The sequence below is a fragment of the Mycotypha africana genome (genome assembly GCF_025528875.1).
Source record: "Mycotypha africana strain NRRL 2978 chromosome Unknown BDF20scaffold_12, whole genome shotgun sequence".
NCBI classification, from domain to species: Eukaryota; Fungi; Mucoromycota; class Mucoromycetes; order Mucorales; family Mycotyphaceae; genus Mycotypha; species Mycotypha africana.
The window spans coordinates 477,110-504,038 of NW_026515736.1; the positions used below are offsets into that span (position 1 = coordinate 477,110).

Genomic DNA, 26,929 nt, shown 5'->3' on the forward strand with positions numbered 1-26,929 from the left:
ATTGAAAAAATCGGTGCCTTTTTTTTTTTTTTTACTTGCTCCTTTTTGTTCTGCTTTTTGCTTCTTTCTTTAAGAAACGCCTCTTCTACATAAAACTTCTTCAAAGTGTCGTCGGAACAATTTATATCGATACCTTTGGGTAATTATAGTAAAAGACAGAGCTCTCCTGCTATAATGTCACCCGTCAAAGCCAAGAAGGGTCTATTTTGGAAATGTGCAGCTGCCGCATTATTCTGTTTATTATTTATTTGGCTCTTAATACCTACATCATCCAGCACAATACCATACGCTCGTTCTTACGATACAAATTCAACAACAACACCATCTGCTGAAAATAGTTTACAAGGTATTTATCTCGCTTCTATTCACGCCCAACATGCCAAGCGATTATCATAACTTACCGATTCTCAAATAGATTCCAAAGTACCATCATTAGACCAGTTAAATAGTGACACGAACAGCGCTGCCAGCGGTTTATGTTCAGCTACAAATGATAAGAAACCCGCCACTAAATATGCTATTATGATTGATGCGGGTTCTTCAGGTTCTCGAGTTCATGTTTATCAATTCAGTGTTTGCAACGACCCAGTTCTAGAGAACGAAGTATTTCATATGCTAGAGCCTGGTTTATCGTCATTCAAAGATGATCCCGAAGCAGCAGCTTTATCGCTAAAACCTTTGATGGACATTGCAGTCAAGAGTGTTCCCAAGGAATTTCAGAAATGCACCCCTATTGCTGTCAAGGCAACGGCTGGATTAAGATTGTTGGGTAAGGATAAATCGGACAGTATCCTTAAATCTGTTCGCAAATATCTTGAAACATTTCCTTTCCCCATTGCTGGTGAAAACGGTGTTGAAATTATGGAAGGCTCAGATGAAGGTAAGATGGATTTCTTTTCCATTCAGTTGATGGAGGATGATATCATTCGATTAAAATAGGGCAAGCATGATGTTTGTTGTACAAATTTATTAATTTGTATATTCATCTATTTTTATTTCTAGGCGTTTACGCTTGGATTACAGTGAATTATTTGTTGGGTAAACTGAGAAAGAGTCAGAGAGGACAATCAGCTGCTGTATTCGATTTAGGCGGTGCATCCACGCAGATTGTATTCGAACCCACCTTTGCAACTCCTGAGGAAAATATGGTGGAAGGAGACCACAAATACCAACTAGATTATCAGAATGACCTATTTGAATTATACCAACATTCTTATCTCGGTTATGGTCTAAACGAAGCACGTAAAGCAATCAAAATGGAAATGGTCAATCTATGGAAATCAGAAGCGAAGAAGACCGGCAAAGTTTATCATCCTTGCTTACCAGAAAACTACAAAGAGAATATGGCTACTGATAATGGCACGACTGTTCAACTCATTGGCACTGGAGCAGGTTACACTGAATGTCGCGGCATCATAGAAAGAGTGTTCAATAAGGATAAACTATGTGAAGTAGGACCCTGTGCATTTGATGGCGTCTACCAACCCTCTCTTACCGAAACATTCAAGGACAGAGATTTGTACGTTTTCTCCTACTTTTATGATTTGACGCAACCTTTGGGAATGCCTACAGAATTTTCGGTGAAAGAACTAGGCGAGTTAACGGACCGAGTTTGCCGTGGAGAAACCAAACCTTTTCAACATGTACCTGGTGCCTTACAATTGTTGAAAGAGAAGCCGGATTTCTGTCTCGATTTAACTTATCTCTACAACCTTTTGAAGTATGGTTACGAAATCCCAGCTGACAGGTTAGTGCGTACAGCTAAAAAGATCAATGGAGCAGAAACCGGTTGGTGTTTGGGTGCATCCATTGCTATGTTGGATGAAAACAAACTTGTCTGTCAGGCATAAAATATCCATCAAATATTCAATACTAAAAAAAAGAGTACATTCTTGTGCATAAAATTCTTATTTCCTTGTTTTTCCTTTTTCATTATCTGCATTCTTAACCTTCTTTCATACATCTAGTACATTTCATATAGTATCCTTCCTCCACTTTCTTTTAAAATATAACCATTAATATATTCGCAGCAGCCTTCTCCCATATAGAATTCCTTTGTATGTCCATAATTTGTGAATATACAATAAAAAGCATGTTAGAAGATAAGAAAAGAAAGCTTCTTCTTTCTTCATACCTTGCTTTAAATTTTTCAAATCTGGCTGTTTCCTGCACATTTGTGACGAAATTATTGTAGTTATGGTGGTGGACATTGGGCGAGATGAAGTAACAGAGAGTTATGATGCTATAGAATTTGGATGTAATGATGATAGGAAACACATTCAATTGCAGTTCAGAAAGAAGAAATATATCAGTGAAGGTACTTTTGCCACCGTGTACAGTATTAGAACGGTTCCCGACGATGACATAAGGGCTTTGAAGGTGTTCAAAAGGCCACTATCTGAACATGAGCGAGTAGTCAAGCTACCTACACTTACCAATGAGTTGAAAATTTTACAACGTTGCAACGGCCATCCTAATATATGTAAGATGATGGCTTTCTTTTACTCGCGATTTACAAGCGAGCCAGAGAGCCATAGCGATAGTATTGAAATCAAGGTAGGCATACTTTCATCTACATATCCTATTGCAACCCCCTCCCCCATCCCTCCACTTTTCCAGTTAGATTCGATACTCTGTATTTCTTTATCACTGAGGCAGTTTAAGTACGAGGGAAGGATAAAACCTCATTGCGGCTAACTCATCATGAATCGTACGTCTTGCCTCGCTTCAATGTAGATTGCATCATCACCAACACCTGCAAAAGATGATAACAGTAGTTTTGGTATTCCGAAGGAAGAGATAGAAGAAGAAGAAAAAGAAGAAGAGCAACTTTACCACCTGAACATTCTATTAGAATTCTTACCAACCGATTTACTCACCATTATTGAGCATTATAAGAAAGACGAGCAATATACGTTGCCTCTCTTGCACTGCAAATTATATGCATATCAGCTATTGCGTGGATTGAATGCTCTCCATGGTAACAACATTTGTCACCAGGATTTGAAGCCAAGCAACTTGTTGGTCGATCCTCGGTCGGGTGTATTAAAAATCTGCGATTTCAGCAATTCATCCATATTTGAAAAAGCAAACGGCGAACCGTGCGAACACGTAAAGTTTGTTCAGGATGTGTGTTCACTCTTCTACCGAGCTCCTGAACACCTTATAGGAACCAAATACTATACTCTTTCTTTTGATTTATGGTCAGCTGGTTGTACCTTAGCCGAGCTGTTCGTGGGCGAGGTCTTATTTCAATCCGATCCTGCAGAGCCACAGCCGCAGTTGAACGCGATGATGCAAGTCTTGGGGTGCCCTGATGAGTCTTTGCACGACTTGGATAGCTGTCAATTCAAGTGCCAACAATTGCTTCAGACATCGTCGCTCAAAGAATTCTTGCTGCGACGACAGGTTTGTCCTATAGCTCCTACTGAAAGCACCGCTGATGTTGTTGCCGCAACAGGGAGTCTTACTTTAGATGAAGCGGCTGTCCATCTGGTGGGAAAATTGGTACGATATACTCCAGCTTCTAGAATGTCTGCAAAAGATGCATTAGCTCATCCATTTTTCGAGGACTTACATCATCTCGAGACAAACTTCAAGGATGGGGTGCCTCTACCAAAGTGCTTATTTGAATGAACATACGACAAAGTGAGCAAGGTGGCCACCAAAAAGACGAGGACATGGATGCCCATCTTTGAAGAGGAGTAACGACTACTGATACTACTACTACTACTACTACTACTCTATTTCAAGAACAGTAGCTCTACAGTTGATTACGCCTTATAGGTGGGTTTGCAGCAAAGAGAAAAAAAAATAAATAAATATAGAAGCAAATTAAACGTATATTTAGATCGTAGGCACATTCGTCATTGATGTTGCTTAAATGAACGTGCGTTTAAGCCTTGAAGAACATACTTTTATGTCTCTCATAAATTTTATGAATACACAACAGCCGGTATTCATTTATTTAAGTTTATCGATCCACATCGGGCCCGAAAAGGGTCATGCACATGTTGAAATATGCATGCATTGGTTCATTGCGTCAAAAGATCAAAAGACCTTCCCTGATTTTTGGGCGTTTTTTTTTTTTTCTGCAATTATTGCCAACAGTCTCTCTCTATTCAATTCCGAAAATGAGTTGCGATCAACACTTTTCCATTTTTTGTTGACCTTTTTCTTATACTTTCTTTTTCTTCTTTTCTCTGGAAATAAAGGAACGTAACTCATGTTTCAAACCCTAGGCAAAAGTGATTCAAAATGACCGATACACAAGTTGATGAAACAGCAGGGACGCAGCAAAATTTCAGCGAGCAAAAAAGCAATCCAAGTAATAACAGTAATATGGATCATGTCAGGAGTAGTGACACTAATATCAACAGTAATAACCATAGCGATGCCCACGAGCATATGCCTTTACACGATGAAAGTTTAACTAGTTTAACAACGAGTACTAGCACAAGTACGAATAATAGCAGCAGCAGCAGCAGTAGAAGTAGCAGCAGCAGTAGCAGCCATCACTATCATGATACACATACCTGTCCTTGTCAACGTTTAAAGTCAGGTCATTGCAGTTTATGTCATAGAGTGATACCAGAAATGCTGGAGCTGGAGAAGCTGAAAAATCAGCTGATAGAACGAACCAATATATTGAGGCAGCAAATTATGGACCATGGATCGGTTCTTCATAAATATAATGAAGAAAAGAAGGAGCTGCAAAGTCAAAGTGACACTTATCAACAAAAACTGGACGACCTAAATAAAAAGGTAGAATCGCTCAAGCGTGACATCAAAGTAGTAGAGACCAAACATTTGGAAGAGATTGCTCACACGAAAGCAATTGAACAATCAAAGAAATCAGTCGAGTCAGAATTGCACGATTTAACTCAACGACTTTTTGAAGAAGCCAATGCATTAATTTTGACCGAAAAGCAAGAAAAATTAAAACTGCGGGAGAGTTATGATGTTGCCAAGATCAAACTTCAACAAACCGAGAATGAGCTCAATGACGTACAAGGCGAACTGTATGATTTACGTGAAGCGATGAGTAAGAAAAAAGAACAAGATGATTGTGTCGAACAATTATCAACACACGAAAACTATCTCTTAAGAGCTCAGTTAGATATGTCCGCTTTGATGAATCATCCACAGCCTGTAAAAATCCACGCTTTTCAGGACAGCGATGCAGACTATTCAATCGATCATATGCTTCTGAAAGAGTTTGAACAGTTTGTGCACACACTACAGTCGCAATCATCACTCGCAAAACTGCATAGTTATCCCTTCATGAAGTATATATTGAAACAAGATATTGAACCTTGCCTAAAGCCTGTTGTAACAAGCCATTACTCTCATCATTATCATCACAACCCTACAACATCCATAAAAAAATTACTGGAGGCTATGTTGGCAAAGACATGCTTCTTGGAGTTTTGTACACCTGATTATATGCAACAGGAGATTGCAAAACGAAGAAAAGAGAATCAAACGTCGCCACCGCGAACCAGAAGAAAATGGTTCTCTTATTCGTCATCCTCCTCCTCCTCATCGCCACCTTCCGCAGCGACACCCACAGTATCAGCATCTATGTCTACGCCTACGAACACAACGTCCAGTCTATCAAAAAAGTCATCTGTCATTATTCACTGCTATACATGTCATAGAGTTATCTTGGATACGAAGGAAATAGAACACGAACAAAAAGAGCAGCCACAAGACGGCGGCATGAACAATAATAGGCCGCTAAACGAAGACATGTGGAAGTTCCGAACATCTTATTTCGATAAATGGTCATTGATTGACAGACATTGTTATAGCCGAATTGCTTCTGTCAATGAGCTGTACATGTGGATCAGAAAATTGCAAGTAGGTGTTTACAACCATATGAAAATAACTGAGATATATCAAGAGTATACGAGGCTACAGTTACAGATGCTGATTAGCAGGTACAGAACAGAGCCATTTCTAAACGTATTTGAATTGGATGCCTTTGTTTATTAACGACTTTAAAACCGCATCTATCTTCATACTGTAGAATGGGAGCATTGCCCGCTTTATTAGAAGACTTTGATGATGATGGACTGGATCCAGCAAAGGCAAAGAAAATTGGGTCTGCTTCTATGGGCTTAAAGTAAGATGGATAACAGGCATTTTCTTTTTTCTTTTTATTCAAAATCTCAGCTCCCCGCCTTTTCCCTTGATGACCAATGAAAAACGGTCAAAGACATACCGTACTTTTCAAGCTTATTATTGTGAAATACCAGAAGCAAATCCATTGCATTGTAATATAGAAAGAGAAAATAGAAGACTCATGTATTTGTACTATTTATTGTACTGTAATTTATTGCCAACTCCCTTGTGTGGAGCGTTTCTTTTTTTTAATTGAAAAAATTCATAAAAAAATTATTTTTTTTCTGCTGTGTGTTTTAAAAAAAAAAAAAAAGTACTTTTTTGTACGAATGAATGTCAATGAAATTCAAAATCCCATCCAATGAAGCCATGTGGCTGACCGTGGAATCTGGGTGAAGGGGCATTCTCCTTCAATCTGGTTTTTCGGCGGATATTCTTGCCCTGCTACATCAGGCTTGGTATTAGAAAAAAAAATTTTTTTTCAGTGAATGGTATATAAATCCGCACAAAACAGTAAGCGTTCTAACTCTTCTCCCCTCCTTCTCTCTCTCTCTTTTCTTTTTATTTATTTATTTAAGCATATTCTTCAGATCAAGAAAGGCTCAGGAACGACTCTTTCCTTTTGTTTCCTTCTTTTAACAAACACACCTAAAAAAGGTCAAAGTCTATTTGGACCCTTTTTTTTTAAGCTCTTTTGTGAGACCCTTACTACTTGCAAACTAGCTCCATTTGCACGACATTACCTGTATCACAAAAGTAGATCTACCCTTCACGTACATTACATAACCACAACGAGAAATGCCTACCAGTAGAGATTTCGAACGTGTTGATTTTGACTTGGAAAAAAGCTTATATCCAGAGCCAAGTCAAGAAAACATCCAACTGGACGAAGAAGCCAATGGTGTCATTCATCGTACGCATTCTCACAATACAGCGCAGGATCTTCATTCAGTTGTCGATGTAAAGCATGATACTTCAGCCAACTCATCCACGACAAAAAACCAAGATATGACGGAAAAGGGCGTGACATCCGCTATAAATATACCCGAAATGAACGATGATAGTCGAATGGAAGAAGTTTCGACCGATGACGATGAAGAAGCAGCGAAGAAGGATACCAAGTTTTCATTATTCTACAAAAGACATAGGCCTTGGTTTCAGTAAATATCGAACTGTTCATTTCGAAAGGAAACACGGAAAAAGAGAAGGACGTTTATAAGTTCCTTTCTTTAACTCCCTCTTCTTTTTTAGTATTGCCTACTTTCTCATCTTTACCGGCTTCTTAGCAGCTGCCTATGCTCTGCAAGTCCCCAAAGGTTACAATCAAGAGAACCTCATTTTGGGTCTTATTTACGCTTTCTTCTGTCTCAAACTATTATCGCATTATATCCCTTCATCTTATTATACAACGCCCTGGAATTACTGTGTGGAAATGGTGCGCAAGCCGTGGATGCGTTTACCCAAGAAATGGCGTACTCTTGCGTATGCTATTTTCGTCATTGGTGTCATTCTCATCATCGTCTTTTCTCTGGAAGAAAAGCCTGAATCCAAACGTATTCAGCGTCTGGTCGCTTTATTTGGCATGTGTGTGTTCTTCTTTTGTCTTTGGGCCACGTCGAAGAATCGAAAGCTGGTGAACTGGGACACCATTTTGAGCGCTGTCTTGTTCCAATTCATCTTGGCGCTGTTTGTCTTCCGATGTAGCGTGGGTCACGATATCTTTTCTTGGGCATCTACCTTTGCCCAAGGCTATCTCGGCTATGCTTACTATGGTACGCAATTCATTTTTGGTAACGTTGTGGCTGAGTCTGGCATTTTCGCTGTTTCGATTTTCCCTACTCTCATTTTCTTTGCCGGTACTGTCCAGATCTTGTATTACTATGGCGCTTTACAGTTCATTTTGAAAAAATGCGCTGTCTTTTTCATGGCTGTCTTGAAGGTATCTGGTGCCGAATCCGTTGTCGCGGTGGCCTCTCCTTTCTTGGGCCAAGGTGAAAATGCTCTATTGATCCGTCCCTTTTTACCCTACTTGACCAATTCGGAAATGCATCAAATCATGTGTTCTGGTTTCGCCACTATTTCGGGCTCTGTCCTCTACGGTTATATTGCCATGGGTGTGTCAGGTCAAGCTCTTTTGACATCTTGCATCATGTCCATCCCTTGTTCGTTGGCTGTTTCCAAACTTCGAGTGCCCGAAGACGACACACCTATTACCGCAAAAGAAGTACGTATCCCTCCTAGCGATGAGAAGCCTGCGAATGCTTTGCACGCTGCAAGTTTGGGTGCGGCTACTGGTATGAATATTGCTCTTTTGATGTGTGCTAATTTGATTTCTCTGTTGGCCTTGCTGTATGCCGTCAATGCTGGTTTGACGTGGATCGGTAAATTTATCACCATTCATGAATTGACACTTCAGTTGATTACTGGTTATATATTTGTACCTGTAAGTTGTTTGTAGTTTATGGAATGTGTACAAAAACAAAAAACACTCATTGTCTTTTTATTTCAGATCGCTTGGCTTATGGGTGTCGAAAACAAGGATGTGGTGGATGTGGGACGTATCTTGGCCACCAAGATTTGGGCAAATGAATTTGTTGCTTATTCTGCTCTTTCTACTACGTACAAATCTATCCTTTCGGAACGTTCTTATATCATCACCACCTATGCTCTTTGCGGCTTTGCTAACTTGGGTAGTATTGGTATGCAAATTGGTGTCTTGAGTACTTTGGCACCCAAGCGTAACGGTGATATTGCTAGTTTGGCTGTCTCTGCGTGTATCTGTGGTGCTTTCAGTACCTGGATTTCAGCCGCTATTGCTGGTATGCTTTTATAAAAGCTTCAACCCCCTTTCTATCATCATCTATTGCATTGTTCAACGCAAAAAAAAAAAAAAAGGCTATACGTATACATATCACCCCTATCCCATATGTTCTATTCTCTATGGTTGTTTCTTTTTCTTTTCTCTTTTTTTCTTTTACTACGGTAGAGCAGAAACAAAATTTTATAAATCGTTTAATTACTGAAAAGGCTCTTTGTTCACTTGAAAATTCGGTTTGTTCAAACAATGAACAGATTTTCAAATGCCCTTTCTCAGTCCTGCTTTTGTGCTGTTTTACTAGAATATTACTATACCCCTTTTACATTCATTTCTTTAATTGTGATATGTTTGTAATTCAAATAAAACAAAAATGTGAAGGTTCTCTTCCTTTCACTCCCCACAGAATACATTCAGAAAGTTGGATTCAGATTAATTTAACTTGAATGATCTTTTGACTGCATAAATATGGAATTCAAAAAAAGTAAAATTGGAAGAGCCTTTCTTTTTGTTGCATTGATGCATCACTGTGCTTTGCGTGCATTAAAATTGTGTTACGCAGCAAAAATATCATTGGTTTTACACGTGCAAAACAAGGTTTTACAAAATTCCATTATTTCTTCTGCGGGACCATTTTTTGTCTCTTTTACGGCCCACGATTATCTTATCATGAGCGCATAGACAGCTTACAATACCTTTTTTTTAAAAAAAAAAATGTTCTAATGGTGGGGCATGCAGGCTTTATCTTTTACGTGAAGGATGATAAGGCATACTATTAAAGAAGCGTCATGTCAAAAATTACAGCTAAAGAAAAACGCCAATGGCTTAAGTATGAGAGGATGACAGTGAAATTGTAAGAAAAGCCTAAACTCAAGTTTAAACTTAGAGATGCTCTTTACTTTTTTTGTTAAAGCGACGTCATTTTATCTTTTTTTATTTTTTTTTATTTTTTTTTTTCCACCACTTTTTTTCCATCTTCCATTTTCGGCTTTTGATAACCCTGGCCCAACAGAAACCGAAGGATTTTTTTTTTCTTTTATAAGGAGAGAGGATATAAAAACGCTTTTGAGGCCATTTGGAGCCAATTACATATTTCCTTTTCGTTTATCATTTGATTTTCTGTTTGATCAACCAATTAATTTCAAATCGAGTTTTTACAGTTTAACTATTTCATTGGCTCAAAGTACCAACAATTTAAAATATGACAGATGCAACAGCAACACAACAACAACAGCACGCTGCTTTATTGCAGCAACAACAACAGCCTCATGATATGTATGCAAATTCTGCTTATGCTCCAACCCATCCTAATATGACAGATTTACAGTCGCACCCGCCTTTGACAGCTGATCCCAGGCGGCCACCTCCACAACCCCACACCTTATATGCACAACCACCTCCACAACCTACTTACGCAACTGCACCCATGGTATTGTACTTTTGTTCAAAAGATATTCTACTTCTCTGCTGTTAGTTAGTCATGAATCACTAATCGAATTTTCTTATTTTCTCTTGTGGATGTGAAAAAAAAATTTTTTTTTGTTCTTTTTTTCTGAAAAGGCCTCTGTTATACATTCCCCACCGCAAGCCATGGGATACAGATCATCTTTGGATCAACAAGCCGCTGCTGCCGCTGCCGCTGCCGCTGCCGCTGCTGCACAAGCAGGAACAGCACCACCACCACAGCCACCACAGCCACCACAGCCACCACAGCTTGTTCAACACAGCGGCAACGATATTCAGCAACAAGAAGAGCCACTGTACGTAAATGCAAAACAATACCATCGTATATTAAAACGCAGAGCAGCCAGAGCGAAATTGGAGGAGCTGAATAAATTATCAAAAACAAGAAAGCCTTATTTACATGAAAGCAGACATAAGCACGCCATGCGTCGTCCTAGAGGGCCCGGTGGAAGATTTTTGAGTGAGTTACCTTACTTTATTGATGATTCGTTTCTTTTTTTTGCACCTACTGACGCATAGCTTCTTTTTCAAATGACAACTAGCCGCTAAAGAGGTTGAGGAATTGGAACGAACTGGGAAATTACCAGGTCAAGAGTCTCCTCCTTCAGCAAATAACAACACTGCCAGTACCGATAAGAAACAGGAGAACGACGATGAAAAGCGATCGCCACATCCATATACTGTTGCCTCGCCTACACCGGATCAACAAAAATGGTCGAATGTCAGTCATCCCACAAACACGGATACGACAACCACAACGACCGCTGCTTATGATAATACGGCATTGCAGCCCAATTTGTACCAGCAGCAGCAGCAGCAGCAACAGCAACACTTCCCTCACCATGATCAATACCACCCAACCGCTGTCAATGCTGCATATAACGCACATTCTACTACAACTACATTTCACTAACAGGAGAAGACGATGTTTATTGTTCGCCCCGCCTCCCGTCCCCCATTGTAGCTTGCTGGAAATTGTATAATATTTAATCACTTTTCTGTTAATATCATCATCTTTGTAATACATACTTTCTTACTCTTCCCTCTTTATTTATCTATACTTTATATATAACGTATATTTCCCATCTCTAGTACATATCAAATAAACAAATCATTCACAGTGACAAATTTAATAGACCCCCTCTCTGCCTTTTTTTTTTTATGATAAATCACATGAACAAACAATGAAATGAGGGGAAAAAGGCATGTTCAGCAACCGATAGCCCTTTTTTTTTCTCTCTTCTCTCTCTCTCTCATTATCTATTTGATACAGGGATTTGGGATGGACCTTGACGCTTTGATGACTGAAGAGAATGATAGTCCGCCTCCACCTTTGATAGTTCGATGGTATAGATTAGATCACTCAACCAATCGAAAGAATAATACTACTGCATACTCACTCTATCTTTTTGGTTTTTTTTTTGTTTTCTGTTTAGGTTTCACGCTATCGACAATCCGATAATCGATCCGATAGCTATTCGAAAAGCGAAAAGAAGCAAATCATCTCAAACATTATCATCAGCAGGAACAAAAAAAGCACCTTCGAAAAATTGGGTACCTTTTTCTGTACGTGATACGAATCTGTTGGAGAAAACGTATCAGCAAAAAGTAAGTTGGAGGATTCGCAAAAAAATAGAATGATACATGGTGTGGTAACAACCCCTGTCCTTTTGGCTCATACGTACTGAACATAACGTCATCCTACATTTAGTCGGATCTCATCGTATCCGTACCCGTCAATGAAGACTATCTATTCCAAGTGGATGTCGCAAAACGGCACATCAGTCCGATTTATTGGGAGGGGCCTGTTTATGCCGTCAGACGAGCCACTTGGTTCATACAGCAGGATAGTTCCACCTTTGTGCCTTGCGAAGAAGCATTGGCGAATCAGATTGAAAGGGGGTATCTCAATCTAAAACCTTACAGCAGAAAAGAGGCTCAGCCGAACAGTAACAGCAATGCAAATGAAACTGTCCGTGGATCAAAAGAGAGCGAAGAACTCAAAAAACTGCAACAGCAGCAGCAGCAACAGACGGAGAGCTCAGCGGTAGATGGGGAGGAACAGCAGCAACAAGTACTCCAAGAGGATTTGAGTGGAATTTATCAGGGACAATATGTCATTTACAAAACAGCGACAGAAGCACGCTTATATTAGTAAAATTTCTTCCCATCGAGGGTGCCTAACACAGCGAAAGGATTTACTCTACTGACACTCGCTCTTGGTTTTCTTGTTTCTCTTGTTTGGGGGGGAACCCAATTCATAGTGCCGACATAAAGTCGAATGCTGCCATAGCCTTCTTTACCAAATTTACAAGTAGCAGTAAATCCGGTGTTAGGATTGTTCGCGGGTATGATCAAGTGCTAAAAGAGACGAAGAAGCCCAATAGCGGTGTTAAAAGGATGGGTAGCCTAACATCCACTGCAGCAGCGCCATCTGCCAAAAAAGAAGATACTGCAACAACGTCGCAGCATATGCGAGAAACATCCGAGAAGAAGTATCATTTAGGCACAGACAAGAAGCTTTCTGCAGAAGAAGTCGACAAAGAACGCATGGAACATTTGAAAGAAGATTACGATAATGAAGAAAGTGAGGAAGAGGTCAGGAATATAGATCAACTTGTGTTTGTCATTCATGGTATTGGACAGCAAATGTCCGAAAGAGTGACTGGACAGAATTTTGTTCACGATGTCAATATATTGAGGAAAACGCTCAAATCAGCCTGGTTTACAACCCACTTGGCGACAGAGACAAAAGTGGCTGTCAACGGCATTCAAGTCATACCCATTTTATGGCGAAAGAGTATTCTGTTTGGAGAGGCAGAAGAGGACAGTAAAGATCCTAATACAGAATCAGATATCGGCGAGGTGCAACATCAACAAGATGATGGTTGCCCTACGCTAGAAGAGATCACTTTAGAGGGTGCACCTAATATCAGAACATTAGTATCCGATGTTTTTCTAGACGGTATTTATTGAAAATCACCATTTTTCAAAAACACGGGGTTGGATAGGCTAATTACATCGTTCCATCCTTTGTTCCCCTTTCTCATTGTCAGTGCCACTGTATCTAATAGAAAAATATCATGATCTCATGATACAGATAGTCACCAAAGAGATCAATCGCGTGTACAAGCTTTTCATAGAGAAAAATCCCCAATTTACCAAAAACAATGGTCAGGTACATATCCTAGCACATTCTTTGGGAGTAAGTAAGCTAAAGCACAACAGCCCTTGTGAACTGTGGAATAGAGTTTTCGATTCTGAACCGAACAAATTATTGCGAATAGTCATTACTAGCATTCGATATACTTTGTGCGCAGCCCTTCACTTCTCAGCCGACAACGAAAGGCGGCAGACGACCCTCGACTACGGATTTACACGACGGCCTAGATTTCCCTGTCAAGAACTTTTTCGCTCTCGGTTCTCCGCTGGGCATGATGCTGTTACTCAGAAGCAACAAAATCATCTCACGTCAACAATTAGAACAATCACCACCTAGAACTACGAACAAAAAGCTAGGCTTTTTCAAAAGTAGTACTACTTCACCATCCTCTCATGATTATCATAAAAATAACAACAAGAACAGTCATCACAACAACATCTCCTTCGTCTACCCTGCTATTGATAATATGTACAATATTTTTCATAAATCCGATCCTGTCGCTTATCGACTGGAACCGTTGGTGGCTCGTCATTATGGGTCAAAACTCAAACCTGTGCCCATTCCGTATCTTAAAGGTGGACTAAAAAGTATGCTAGATGCAAGCTTTAATGTTGCCGCCAATAAAGCGGGCGCTATGATCGATTCGTTCAAATCAACAGGCATGTTCGTGCGTAGCTTGGGAGGCTACTTTTCATCATCAACCTCCTCTTCCACTATCACTTCCAGCACACCATTGAATGACATTTCTGATAGAGGCGGGAAACAAGATGGAAATCTTTTCAACTCATCTACTGAATCCTTATCTACACAGACTTCTGAAGATGATGCCCACAAATTGAAGCTTCTCAACTCGACGGGTAGAATTGATTACTGTTTGCAAGAAGGATTGTTGGAAAATGCGTATATTAGCGCTTTGAGTGTTCACATGTCTTATTGGCAGGTAAAAAATAAGAAAAGTGAAAGAAAGAAATGCTTATCGAGATTAACAATGATATTTTCTAAACAACTATTAACTGCTCTACGGTTATAGGATATGGATGTTGCTGGTTTTTTGATTCGAGAACTATACATGAGTAAATAAATCTCTGCCAAAGTCTTGATTTGGATGTCTCTATATATACACATTGCGGGGTTATTCTATTCTGCAGATTGATCAGGTTTATATTCCTTTGGTAAATTCAAACCAACACGCTTGGCTGAAAGCTCAATTTTTTTTCTCTGCTCCATTACGATCGTTGAGTACATTTCACGTAATTCCTAGAATAGAATCAGACACGTTCAATCGATCGTTACATGCTTAATATAGCTAATCTTAAGCAGCACTATCCCAGCCTTTTTACCTTATGCTTTCTGGAACTTGTTAAAAATGTCAACACATTCTCAGCATCGTTGTTCAAGATTTGAATTTCTTCAGGATCAGTGACATTCTTATTCTTTCTATAAGCAGATTTTAATTCTTGTGCATATAACGGATTATTTGCCCCTTTTGTATACTGTATGGCGGGCAACAGATAACAAGGGTCAGCATATTCATAAGTTTTCAATCAAAGAGAAAGGGTAGGAGGGCAGAATTTACGGTACCTGTTGAGTCACTTCTTTTAATAGACCACGATAAATAGATAGACTTCTCGATGCAGACATGATAGTGTTTACTTTTCTTTTCAAAAAAAAGTGTTAAGCGAAAAAAAAAACCAGAGGGTAATGTGAAGGTTCCTGAAAAATGCATGGTAAAAGGTGGAGTAACTCCGTGGGATGCTTGTTTTCGTAGCTCCGCTATTCCTCATATGTCTCTGTATTGCGACTTCAGTTTTGAATGGATTGGTTGTAAAATTTGAAGCTGCAGGCGAAAAAGCCTGCTGAACTAGTGTTGGAAGTAACATAAAATATACTCCCAACTTAATCAATATATGGTTGCACTGTTTTTCTTTAAACATAGTTCATAAGTTTGATTCAACGAGGTAAAGAAGCAGAAGAGCGTAAATTGATGCACATCATTTGGGGATTCTGACATGGAAACGGAAGCTAGAAAGAAGCTCTGAAGTTCTGTCAATCTTGTCAAGCAGTCTTAAATAAATTAAGCCATATGAATCAAATTGGTGGAGATTAGCAAAAGGCTCCAATATTAATACTATTTTTCTTCATTTTCACTATTTACTATATGCTTTACACAAAAAAGGTGAAAACGTAAAAGAGAATTGTTTGCAGACATTTATGAGCTAAAAATAATAATATAAGATTCCATCGCAACAAGCGATTAGGTTCAATATTATATATCTGTCTCGTCTTCCACAATTTCAACAAATAAAAGGTACAAAAAAAGCTTTGATAATGTAATGCTGTGTCTGGCTCTCTCGCGCAAAAATGTTCGTTTGTGAAAATGTAGTATGGGACACTGGACTGTTAAACAAGTCATATCAGCCGACAAGATACAAGATGCTGAAGTTCTTAGTATGTAGCTAAACTTGTCTGAAATAGTTCATAAGGTACTTTTGACCAGTTCAGAGATGGTTTTTTGAAAGAAGTCATAATTACTTATAGATAAGCTGAAAATTCTAATAAGCATGGAATATTTTGGCTAAAAAAGTACGAGCCAAGTACGAAGTTTCACTTTCATTTATTCTTCAAACGGATGATAGGAAAGGTAAAAAATAGATAAAGACTTGTAGTTTGATTTCTGAAGTGGCTTTTCGTAGGTTTGATAGAAAGGTAAAAATTGTGACAGAAGGATAAAAATCGATAAAGCCTTCTGTTTGGTTTCTCGAAGGGTTCTTGTAAATGATAATCTTGACACTGCAACAGGATCAACCACGGGAAGGTAAGAATTCATCTGATCCCAAAAGGAAGGTGGGGTACCCCTTGGAGCTCATAAACCGGTCATCATGATGATCATCATTGGAACGCGCGCGCACATCTATATAAAGAACAGAAAAGAGCCGCGTAGTTACTATTTGCTTAATAGTGAGATATGGAACGATCTTTACCTGGATTTGAGGGATTTGTTTCTTTTTTGCAATGCCTATGTTCTCAAGGCCAGAAAAAGTCCCCGAAAAAAGAGCATCGATTCGAGGAGCAGTTGAATCGACAAGGCGCCATCTGATTTTAAGCTATGATCTATATGGATGAAGTGCACCTCCAACATGGATCCAAACCAGAAAAGCATCGTATCATCATCACGATAGGCGATCAAGTGTAGTATAACGATAAAAGAATGGGCTGCCTTATAGATCCTTTATTTTGTAAGCGATAAAAGGGGAAACGCATCATCTCTTACATTGTGCATGAAAGTAAGACGACAGGGGAGGTGTCCGTTTTTGAGCGAGCACAAAAGGACAAAAGCATCGTATCATCATCACGATAACAAACGCGTTTAGATGGTCTTCGGGTCTTTAAACAGCCTGGAGATTAGATCAGAAGGGATAAGAACACCATAAGTGAAGAAAAAGCGAAGAAAAGTACAGAAATAGGCGTCTTTTTATACTTGAAGAATAAGAAAAAATTTTTCTTTTGAATTAGGGAGTAGACAATCATGCGCTTTCTACAATACATCTATACAGTCAGAGAGCTATAGTAAGAGATGGCTTATGAAAGGTACCGGTGATTTCCGTGGCTTTTTTGTTGATGGCTTTTCTTTTTCTATTAGATGTGTGTGAAATGCTTCCTTCATTCCTTATCAAAAGGAGATAAGCACACAAAAACCTTATTACAGCCAAATTTCTTTTTTTGTCAACTTTCTTTGCGTTTAGATGGACGAGTAGCTTGTTACATTGCATAAATTGTGTTGATCCGGTTCTTTTCGAAAAACAAACGAATGCTCAAGAGTAAGTTATAAGGGATAAGTTAAATTAAGGGCGCCATAAACTATGCATGCATCATTTCTTCGACATTTTTGTTGGTTAAGAACAGTATCCATTCAGTAAGTGAAACGACTTACTATGGTGAATGAATGCATAAGGCCTGCTTTGTAGTCATTCGAGGAATATGTCCAAGATAAACAGTTATCTTGTTCAAAAAGACTTTTCATAGAAACAGATGCTTTTTTAACTTATATCGCATGTGATGCTATCTTAATTTTTACAAAGTTTTAACTTTGAACTTTCTTTAATAGAGTTTCGAGTTATCAAGCTCATCCTTCGAGCTTAGAGCCCTTTATAGGATGTCAATAGACCATTTAACATATTCAAATCTTTAAGGAAATGGTTCCAGCATCATGATGGGCAATATTATAGCCAAATAGCGACAACGAAGAAGAAGGCTATCAAGAAGTTCGAAAGAATATGTATTTGGTAAATTCAATTGTTTTATCTCAGAACTTTATAGGATTCAAGGCATCTATTTATAGTGGTTAAATTCCCACTGTGTATTATAAAGAACCTTGGCTTAATAAACACCATGGCTTAATAAAGGATCACAGTTTACCGCTTCGTCGCGACATTGACTTAGCTTATATTTCTTTATTTTTACTGTGTCTTAAATGATCAATCGTAATGATATCTGTTGATTCGCATCAGGGGCTTTCTTTCAAGGTCTGAAGCATTTTCGTAACGTCAATGGATCAGATATATCCCCAATGCAAAATGGGCAGGAACGCTCTTGTTCATCAGCTGTCTTTGCTATTGGTAACATCCTATTGCTACAACTGCTGTATACTTACTAGGATGAATAATTCAGTTTGAGTAAACAAAAAAAATCATAAAATACTGCATCAGAGCGTTTCAGGTATTTTTATTTCAACGAGGGAACGGATTTATTATTCCTCCATTTGCCAAAATGTTGCGCAAAAAAGGATATGTTTTAAAGAGTTAGCTGTTACATCAGAATATAACAGTCCAACAGATCTCAGCAAATTGTCATGCTCGAGTGTTTTTATTGATTAGTAGTGTATTAGCTAGATATAGTTTTTATTGCTTTCTAAATATCGGTCACGCTCGATTTGTGCAAGAGTTTTTTGATGGGACGTTTGGGAAGAGGAAGAAGATGACTCATTCATATCATTATTCAAATTCGTCGTAGACATCCAAGGAATTCCTCCGCGTGTCTTTTGCCCTCTCTTCATGGTAGTGTAAACGAGTCTGTTATGCGAATGAATGTACTGCTCTTCCTCATTTTCCTCGCAAAATTGCTCGTTATTCGTCCCAACATCTTGGGTGTCTTCTTCATCGTTATAATCAAACCTTTGCTGTAAGACAGATGGTCTACTGCTACTATAACTATTACTTTGACGATAGCTCTCATTATGAGGCATTATTAATCTTCTTCCGGCCCCCATTCTTCCGTTCCAAGTTTTATTATTGATTGAAGATGAAGACCCTAGACGAATTGCTGTAGCTGCACTATTATTTCCACTACTGCTTCTCGTGGCTCGACTAAAAGTACTAGCTGCGCTAACACTATTCTGAGGTGAGAAGGATAGTGGAGATGGCACAACCGTATCGTCATAATGCTGAGTAAATGTGCTAGCCATATGACTATGCCTTTGTTGTTGATGCTGTGAATAAGATGTGGGCGAATTAGTATAGCTGTTATAAGGCGACAATCGATTGATCGTTATGGGCTCTAACACCTTATTACTACCATTCTGCTGTTCATTCTCCGGTATTACAGTGCGTACAGTAGATGACGAAAAAGAAGCTGAAGGCTCAGGACCCTCCTGGTGCTGCTGCTGTTGTAGATTAAGATGCTCCTCATTGTCTTGTTGCTGTTGTTGGCTAGTAGTGGCTGCTAGTAAAGAAGCGCGTTTTACTACTTGTTGAGTTAACAAAGACTTGGTTAGTTGTGATTGTTGTTGAGTTGCAAATGTAGGTATGATGGGACTAACAGGTGATGTAGGCACATTGTTGTTACCGGCCGATGTCGTTGCTTCTGATAACATACTGTAACTTGAGCCACTCTCTCGTATGTTTTTTAACCATGTCTCCTGCAACATCCGACGAATATCTTCTACCTCTCCAGTGCTATTGGCAGTTGTAGTATTAACATCTGCTGTGTCCTGCATCGCTTCAGATATGTTTTGATAAGATAGTTGTTGCGCTGATGATCTGTTGTCAGCTACAGCTAAATCTAAAACCTCCTCTTCTGTTACGCCGAAATAGTATGAAGAATCTCGACTAGCGTACATAACATCAATTTGATCTTCGTCATCATCAATCGCTGTTTTTTTGGATGATTCATCTGGTGTATTAACGTCTCCACCTTCTCCCAATGCAAGTTTATTCGAAGAAAAATCGGTTTCTTGCGTATTTGTTCGACTATGATACACAGGATCTAGTACCTGCTGTTGCTGACTTTTTACAAGCATTACCTTCTCTTTGGCTACTGTCTGTATATCTGTCAAAGCTGATTCTGATTCTGAAGGCGTAAGCTCCATTTTTTGACTATCATCAGGCTTTGGAGAAAATGAAGAAGTAGTTGTAGTGGTTGAAAGGTTATCTGCTGTATTGGTATCGAACAACCCTTTGAGTGATCGATTCACACCTTGAGTAGCGCTATTTTTGATAAATTTGAGAGTGTTTCTACTCAATGTTGCACCTTTTTTCAAAGACCCATGTCTAGCCAAGAGTCTGCCACTTGTAGTGCTGGTTTTATTATCGTTTTTAGGTTCATCTGGCAGAGCATGAGTTGCTGCTACTGCAGGATTGAATTTTCCTTTTGACAGAGTATCAAATACGGAATTTGATAGGGAAGCTTTGTAATGCGAACCATGGGCTTTATTGCTGACTGTATGATCGTCATCTACACTGTTCCGATCAGCTTGTTGTTGGAGGTGTTGCTGTTGAATGGCGGTTGAGTAATCCAAACTTGAGCTGCGCTGCTGCAAAGAAGCTTGTTGTTTCTTGTGATGATTGTCCCAATAACCGGCAATATCCATTACATTCATTGATTTTCTCTCCGGTTTTTCGCGAGCTGTAAATGCAAAGGCCGGTTCACTCTTTTGAGTGACAACGCTGTCACGCACTAATCGACGAACTGAACCTGATGTGATCGTCATAAATTCTCCTTTCTTTCTTGTTGGCGTTGTGGTTGTGAATTGGGTCATTGAATTTTGTCTCAGAACTTTATTTCTACTGTCGTTCTCATCTTCTACAAAATCCAGAGCGCTCAACTTGGACTTGTCAATAATCATGGATCGCGTTTTGGCTTTTATGGATGCGGACCTGATAACTCTCATAGCGGAATTACGAGCAGCTGTAGGAAACCGTTCGTCCTCCTGAAGACGAGTATTTTCGTTCAAGAAATTAGGGGTAGCTTCGTCAGTGGCAATAACCTCCGGTGCAGCTAAAGAAGTAATAGTGTTATCTACAGACTTCTTGAAATTATTTTGTCTCATAGCAATACCTGCAACATTTATTGGTGATGGTTGCCCTTCAAATGCACTTGCTGAATGTGCACTGGGTGCCATATTAATGATTACTTTAGTAGAATCGCTCAAGGTCTGCACCTTCGGTTCTGGTTGTTTTTTATTAGCGTTGCTTTCTGTTTTCCTTGTACAAGTATCTGTCACTAACGGTCTGCCATCGGAAGGCGCATCCGAACTCGTGTTTGAGGCAAAAATATTCTGAAGAGAACTTCTAAAATGTGCAGTTGATTTATGTGGCTGTAATCTTAAAGATTGCTTTCTTAAAGTAGATTTGATGGTTGCTGCTTTTTGTTGTAAGTAAGAATTTCTTTTAGCATCCTTATTTAATAATTTGCTATAGAGCGCATAAAGGTCTTCATTTGCAGTGCCGCTTTCATTCTCATCATGAGAGGCGTCACCTAGCTCCATTTTGTCAGAAAAGAAAGATGTGGAAGGAGGTGGCAAGGGTAACGATATGATAATCTCCTGAGGAGGATCGGGAGCCATATGCACTTCAGCATCCTCTTCGTCATAATGTCGGTATTCATTGACCTTATTCTCTTCTATGCTATCTGCTATTATCGGTTCTTCGGAAGAGCTTTCAATATCGCTATTATTGGATGTATCATTGTTGGCAATATTAGACTTTGATAACTGGGACACCACGGCTGTTGGTACTGTAGCAGCAATAACGGTGGAAGCATTTGTAATTGTCGATTGTTGTTGAACGAGTCGTTGTTGCGGTTGTTTATGCACCTTTTCAGAAACAATGACGGATTGATTGGATTCCGTGAAGATGGTTTTCTTTTCGATATCGTCCTCACCAGCTAATTTATTTAACGTATTGACAGACAGTGATCTAGTCTTACGTCGCTTCAGGCAGAGAATACCGGCAATAAGTAAAATAACAACAATGACAGCAATAATTATCACTGCCCAAATTGGGAACATTATTCTCTATTATTAAATGGTTAATAATTCAGTCTTCGTATTCAGTAACAAATATTTACAAATGAAACCTTTGATGCTAACGTACAATTGGGTTTTAATGAACTACTATGCTTAAAGCAACAAGTTGGGAGCGTCTCCAGAAGTTTATGGGTAAGATAGGAAAGAAAGACTCCATGTAGTTCAACGAGAAGAGCTGCTGCCTTGAAGCGAGGAATTCTAAAAGTGGGAGTAGTTAGTTAGAGGTATAACGAAGATGAATAGGGGTAAATGGTTCAACAGTATAAGGTTATGTTGCAGGGTATAGCTGGCTGAGCTTTCTGTTTTTTCGTTTTCGTTATCAAGGTTATTATTGCATGCCAAATAACCTTTGCGTTCATGTAACAGATTCTCTAATGCTTACTTTTGCCAATATACTAACTTTCCAATTTGAATGACCCATCGGTAAAACAACATTTTTATGGTTGTGCTGAGTATTTACAAAGAATGGTGGTATGCTAGACTGTGGGCGATAGAAACGTGTATCAAAAATTTGCGGGGAAGTAAAGGGGAATGTGGGGTTATCTATTAACTTCAGGATTCATATTTGTGTGTATCGTACGTGAGTATAAAAAAAGGAGTTCAAAGCTGTTGCAAAGATGTGCGCAGACTGAAAGATAAAAAAAAAGGGGGAGGGGCTCACTCAAGTCTTGTACAGTTCGAACAAAGAGAATAATTCTGATTATTACTCATCCTCATCTGCTAACAATTCCTCTATCTCTAATCCTAATTCTTCACTATCAAAAAACCAAAAAGAAGTAGCAGGGCTTTCTTCATGAGATTGATTTAATATAGAGCGAAGATCGACAGGTTGACCTCGTCTATACAACTGCATAATTGCTCGCGTGAATGAGAAATCAGAAGAGGAAGTATCATCATCATCATTGCTGTTAGATGCATTATTATCATCTCTATCAACCGCCTCATCATCACTGCTATCCTCTTCTCCTGCCTCGACAAAGTACGGACTTCCCGTATTCATCAAGCTCAATCTCAGCTTTTGTCCATCGTTTTGGACCCAGTCCTGCAACCAATCCTTAAATGTCATTCTCGGTGTACAAGGGAAGAATTCTCCAGACCAAGTGGCTATCCAAACTTCTCCCCGACAGAACCCTTCACATATGAGGATCCAAAAATAATCGTAAGATTTAGTAGTCGTACCCAATGTCACATATCCACCAATACGACTATGTTTGAGACTACTTCGCTGAGAATCATTTTGTTCGGATTCTCTTGATTGAATTGCGTGCTTCGATTCATAAGGGAACGGTTTTTTAAGGTTCTTGATAATGTCTGTAAACCGTAAAGGAAAGCCCAATGGTGTTTCGCCGAGAGATAAAATGCCTTCTCTGCATGGACCATCTCCCCTTCTAACTCCGTCACCAATTTCCAGTAGAAACATACGATAATCCGCAGGAAATCTACTTGTTTGTTTAAAGAACGTGCGTTCATAAACAATTGAATTGTTAACATATATCTTTTAAAAGATAAATGTGCCAGTTTATTGCTTTTCAAAAAGAGTCCAGTCTTATTCATACCTGACCATATACGTTTTTTCAAAGTCAAGAAGATCAGCTACGTACATACAAGGCTTAATCGCGAGATTCCGTGCCAACAGTTGGAATTTTATCATTTTCATTTCACGAAGTTCTTTCTCTATTGTTAAACATGGCATTTTTATTGCTAAAACTGTACAAAAATTCGAAAAAGAAGTAGCTGAAAGAAGAGGAAAATTTTACCAAAGTCAAGAAATAGGAAAGAAGAAAAAAGTAAAAAGAAGAACAAACACATATATTTTTAGTGCCTTAATAATACACATGATACCAGACTAGGAAAAAAGTAGAATTTGTCACTTGCTGTTGCTAATGAACTGATAAAACACAGCAGTACCTGCATCACTTGTTGCTCTCTTTTTTTTTTTTTTTTTTTTTTTTTTTTTTTTTTTTGCAACTAATTGTTCTACCGAAATGACAAGCTGTTATTGCGATGTTGGATGCTTTCCTAGGCAGATAAGGCTGGACATTCACACATAACTGTTTGTTACTTAATACCTGAGTCGTGCCATCTGGTTTCAAATTTATAATGTCGAATAAAGTTATCATAAATCTCTTTGAATGGAATACAATCTTTTATTATACGAGTACAGAGCGTAGATAAATAGGATGTTATTATTTACAAAATTTTGGGTATTTGTAGGGCTAGACGTCATCTTCAGCGTTCACTGCTTCTGCCAATTAGTTTTAAACATTGAGGTGCTATTTTCGTATGAACATCAAATTGCATTATTAACTTAATGAGGCTTTCTGCTGTTGGTAAATCATCGATTTTTTTTAAAGTTTTGATAATAGCTAGCAAAGCCGTATTATCGATTGGGTAACCTTCTGCTAGCATATCATAGTACAGTGAAATAGCTGACCTCAACTGTCGTCTTCTCGAAAATTTGCAGATAATATCGTACATAAGGCTTATGCAGTTCTTATTTAATGTCTGGTGTCTTATTTTTAGATCCAGAAACAGCTGTTCTGCATTGGCTAGCCCACCGTATTTATGATAATATCTTAAAGATGCCTCTATCCAGGCAGGTGGTATTTTTTCATCCCTTTGTGTAGTGGTCAATACTGCTTGCCACAGTTTATCTATTGTTTCAAATGTCTCTCGATTAGGTCTGGATTTCGTATAATATATGATAAAAGTTCCATAAAAGCGGCTATCTGCTGTATATTTCTTATCGTTCATCATTGTCACAAATATTTCTTTCGCAGATGTGTGATCTTTGAAATGTAGATAAGAGTCTACCATAATCATATAACTGTCTGCATCCACCTTATTGATTTTTCGGGCTATGTCAAACAGTTGTTGCGCTTTTCCTGGAGTCTTTGCTCTCATACATCCTCTCAGCGCCGCATTCCAACATTCTACGTCGAGATAAGGATAGGCCTGATGTATCGTTAGAAACATTTCTTTCAAATTAGGGTGCCCTTGTCTAGACATGGCGAGCAGAACTGTTTTCAAGTTATTGAAAGGCTTTGGTTTTTTCATTTGCAATGCCAGAAATTCATAAAACCACTTTTCCATTCTCGATTCTTGATATGGCATTTTATGTCGTTGCCTGGCCATGCCGAGAATAGCTAGTAAATATGTATGTTCTGAGGGTTCGATGCCCTTTTCTTTCATTCGGCGAAGGGTATATTCTACATGTTCCTGCAACTGATTGCTGTATTTCATGTTTCTCACATAACTGCCTATTATTTTGTTGTAGTTATGGACGGTGTATTTTAATGGGAATTTCCTCTTCTCAATCTCATATATCATAGGGCCTATATCTTTGTTCTTTTTTAATGCCTCAACAGCTGTATCCGATAAGTATCTGGTCTGTATTTGTATTCGTAACTTTGAAGCAATCGTGTTTGCCGCTACTTTTGTCAAAGAGGTACTGCTGGGAGTAGGCGTGGTGGGGATGGCGAAGATCGATCTGATTATATTTCTGCAAATAGCACTGCTGCCATGACAAATAGACATGAGGGCAGATAGACTTGTGATGAATAACACTGAGTATCGTAAGTGAACCTACTTGTTAAATTGAAGTTGAGAGAGGGTATATGGGGAATATAGATGGGCCGGTCAATCTCTATATTATAAAAAGGTGAAAAAAAAGTAAGGATTTGACATATCATGCTTACATAACAGCGACCCCTGCTTCCACTGATAACTTAGCTGCTGGCTGTGCCTGAGTAATTTAACTTTCTATTTTGGATAATTTACAATTTCTATTGGATGGCCGATATTTTCATTTTAGACGAGTTGCAATTTGTGTTGTGGACGAAAATGTAAACCGTCCAATAAAATTTGATTTAACTTCGAGAACTGGTCAGTAGGACAGACAGAAATAAACGAAAACCGTACTATTCCTCACACTATCGACCTATTAGCCTTACGTACATCTTTCATAAGATATTGGAACACTGCTTGTATGGTTCTGTCCTGGCCAACAGCCCTCGCTCGATATAGCTTTAGGAGGCTTCCGCATTGCTTTGAAGCGCTGTCATCAGACTGATCCAAGACTAGCCTTTCTTGATACCAATTCTGCATATAATACGGTCGATCAAAACGTTATTTTAAACACTCTTCTTCCTTATTCTCCAGCTCCACTGTTCGCTCTTCTTCAGAATCTGTTTGATGACGGTTGAATCAAATGCTGCTCAACAATGCTAAGTCCGAACAGTTCCATCCGATCGCTGGGGTGCTCCAAGACTTGATCATGTCCCTCTATTGTATTCATTTTATATTAATGAATACCATGATTGCGACCTTGCCCCGTTAAAATAACATTTGCCCTCTACTGATTGTCTCCTGTATGCCGATGATGTTATTTTAATTGCTGGCCATGATCAGTTAGTATCACTACTGCAGTAGTGTGAAGAACACAGTATCCGTCAAGGCTATCGTTGGCATCGAAACAAATGTTTGATTTTTGATCCCTAAGAAAACGCAGTAGAATACCAACTTTACGGAACTACATTACAACGGCACACTACTTTCTCGTACGTTGGAGTGCATTATTGTACTTTTCTTTCGGTACTCTTACACTGATGTTAAGTCCTTGCTTCCGCTGTTTAACCACAGCTCCGCTACGTCCTTCTGTCTTTCAGAATGGTCTGACTTCTGGAAACTTTCGATTCCATCATCTGCTCGTACAGTATATTGTCGCCTATTGTTGAATACATCACATACTTTCGAAATTCTTCCTTTATCTTTAGACACACAGGTTGTCATTGGTTTGGACCTATTGCCTAAATTGAATATAACATTTAATAACCTAGCTATCAAGCACCCTTACCATGGCCCTGTAATTGACAAAGAAATTGTTGATGATACACCTGAACCTAATAATTCACCTTACGGTACAACACAACAGCAAGCTCTATTTACTTCTGCAATCAAACCCTTTCTCCAGAAGAATGCTTTGATTCCTAGAAACTCTTTCTGTACAGTACCCGAATCTGTTATACGTTTAGATACTATTCCTGGTAAAACAGCCTAT

The 26,929-nt window shown here is 38.9% G+C and overlaps 12 protein-coding genes across 12 annotated transcripts; 6 read left to right on the plus strand and 6 right to left on the minus strand.

Moving 5' to 3' along the window:
- Window positions 1-522: 522 nt before the first annotated feature.
- On the plus strand, window positions 523-1,850 carry BDF20DRAFT_828099 (nucleoside phosphatase GDA1/CD39; the record flags this gene model as incomplete). The annotated part of the gene is made up of 2 exons (XM_053078223.1): window positions 523-880; window positions 1,003-1,850. The coding sequence occupies 2 exons, from the start codon at window positions 523-525 to the stop codon at window positions 1,848-1,850; spliced, it is 1,206 nt and encodes a 401-aa protein (XP_052931780.1).
- Window positions 1,851-2,196: 346 nt separating this feature from the next.
- Window positions 2,197-3,636, plus strand: BDF20DRAFT_827903 (kinase-like domain-containing protein; the record flags this gene model as incomplete). Its single annotated transcript, XM_053078202.1, has 4 exons — window positions 2,197-2,379; window positions 2,410-2,542; window positions 2,825-3,412; window positions 3,482-3,636. The coding sequence occupies 4 exons, from the start codon at window positions 2,197-2,199 to the stop codon at window positions 3,634-3,636; spliced, it is 1,059 nt and encodes a 352-aa protein (XP_052931781.1).
- Window positions 3,637-4,662: 1,026 nt separating this feature from the next.
- BDF20DRAFT_828111 (uncharacterized protein) lies at window positions 4,663-5,997 on the plus strand (the record flags this gene model as incomplete). Its single annotated transcript, XM_053078224.1, has 2 exons — window positions 4,663-5,486; window positions 5,661-5,997. 2 exons carry the CDS (start codon window positions 4,663-4,665, stop codon window positions 5,995-5,997), a joined length of 1,161 nt encoding a protein of 386 aa, XP_052931782.1.
- A 1,137-nt stretch (window positions 5,998-7,134) lies between these two features.
- BDF20DRAFT_828082 (Na+ dependent nucleoside transporter C-terminus-domain-containing protein) lies at window positions 7,135-8,959 on the plus strand (the record flags this gene model as incomplete). The annotated part of the gene is made up of 3 exons (XM_053078221.1): window positions 7,135-7,286; window positions 7,378-8,569; window positions 8,636-8,959. 3 exons carry the CDS (start codon window positions 7,135-7,137, stop codon window positions 8,957-8,959), a joined length of 1,668 nt encoding a protein of 555 aa, XP_052931783.1.
- A 1,660-nt stretch (window positions 8,960-10,619) lies between these two features.
- On the minus strand, window positions 10,620-11,659 carry BDF20DRAFT_895728 (uncharacterized protein). Its single transcript, XM_053082466.1, has one exon. The coding sequence runs from the start codon at window positions 11,430-11,432 to the stop codon at window positions 11,010-11,012; it is 423 nt and encodes a 140-aa protein (XP_052931784.1). The 5' UTR covers window positions 11,433-11,659; the 3' UTR covers window positions 10,620-11,009.
- BDF20DRAFT_787342 (CCAAT-binding transcription factor, subunit B) lies at window positions 10,673-10,867 on the plus strand (the record flags this gene model as incomplete). Its single annotated transcript, XM_053076125.1, has 1 exon — window positions 10,673-10,867. A coding segment is annotated over one exon (195 nt), but the record flags the coding sequence as incomplete, so codon positions are not given.
- A 28-nt stretch (window positions 11,660-11,687) lies between the features above and the next one.
- BDF20DRAFT_916874 (DDHD domain-containing protein) lies at window positions 11,688-14,649 on the plus strand (the record flags this gene model as incomplete). Its single annotated transcript, XM_053084508.1, has 7 exons — window positions 11,688-11,752; window positions 11,842-12,013; window positions 12,117-12,559; window positions 12,670-13,370; window positions 13,462-13,610; window positions 13,693-14,508; window positions 14,599-14,649. 7 exons carry the CDS (start codon window positions 11,688-11,690, stop codon window positions 14,647-14,649), a joined length of 2,397 nt encoding a protein of 798 aa, XP_052931786.1.
- Window positions 14,650-14,705: 56 nt separating this feature from the next.
- BDF20DRAFT_827928 (uncharacterized protein) lies at window positions 14,706-15,209 on the minus strand (the record flags this gene model as incomplete). Its single annotated transcript, XM_053078206.1, has 3 exons — window positions 14,706-14,825; window positions 14,909-15,061; window positions 15,150-15,209. The coding sequence occupies 3 exons, from the start codon at window positions 15,207-15,209 to the stop codon at window positions 14,706-14,708; spliced, it is 333 nt and encodes a 110-aa protein (XP_052931787.1).
- A 3,077-nt stretch (window positions 15,210-18,286) lies between these two features.
- On the minus strand, window positions 18,287-19,162 carry BDF20DRAFT_895784 (uncharacterized protein). Its single transcript, XM_053082467.1, has 2 exons — window positions 19,140-19,162; window positions 18,287-19,053 (listed from the first exon to the last, which is right to left on the minus strand). The coding sequence occupies exons 1-2, from the start codon at window positions 19,152-19,154 to the stop codon at window positions 18,454-18,456; spliced, it is 615 nt and encodes a 204-aa protein (XP_052931788.1). The 5' UTR covers window positions 19,155-19,162; the 3' UTR covers window positions 18,287-18,453.
- On the minus strand, window positions 19,010-22,304 carry BDF20DRAFT_175105 (uncharacterized protein). Its single transcript, XM_053074853.1, has 5 exons — window positions 22,253-22,304; window positions 20,901-22,068; window positions 19,384-20,840; window positions 19,140-19,307; window positions 19,010-19,053 (listed from the first exon to the last, which is right to left on the minus strand). The coding sequence occupies exons 2-4, from the start codon at window positions 21,850-21,852 to the stop codon at window positions 19,305-19,307; spliced, it is 2,412 nt and encodes an 803-aa protein (XP_052931789.1). The 5' UTR covers window positions 21,853-22,068; window positions 22,253-22,304; the 3' UTR covers window positions 19,010-19,053; window positions 19,140-19,304.
- A 269-nt stretch (window positions 22,305-22,573) lies between these two features.
- BDF20DRAFT_916877 (uncharacterized protein) lies at window positions 22,574-23,290 on the minus strand (the record flags this gene model as incomplete). Its single annotated transcript, XM_053084509.1, has 1 exon — window positions 22,574-23,290. The coding sequence occupies one exon, from the start codon at window positions 23,288-23,290 to the stop codon at window positions 22,574-22,576; it is 717 nt and encodes a 238-aa protein (XP_052931790.1).
- An 881-nt stretch (window positions 23,291-24,171) lies between these two features.
- On the minus strand, window positions 24,172-25,125 carry BDF20DRAFT_801278 (uncharacterized protein; the record flags this gene model as incomplete). The annotated part of the gene is made up of 1 exon (XM_053076388.1): window positions 24,172-25,125. A coding segment is annotated over one exon (954 nt), but the record flags the coding sequence as incomplete, so codon positions are not given.
- Between the last annotated feature and the right edge of the window lie 1,804 nt (window positions 25,126-26,929).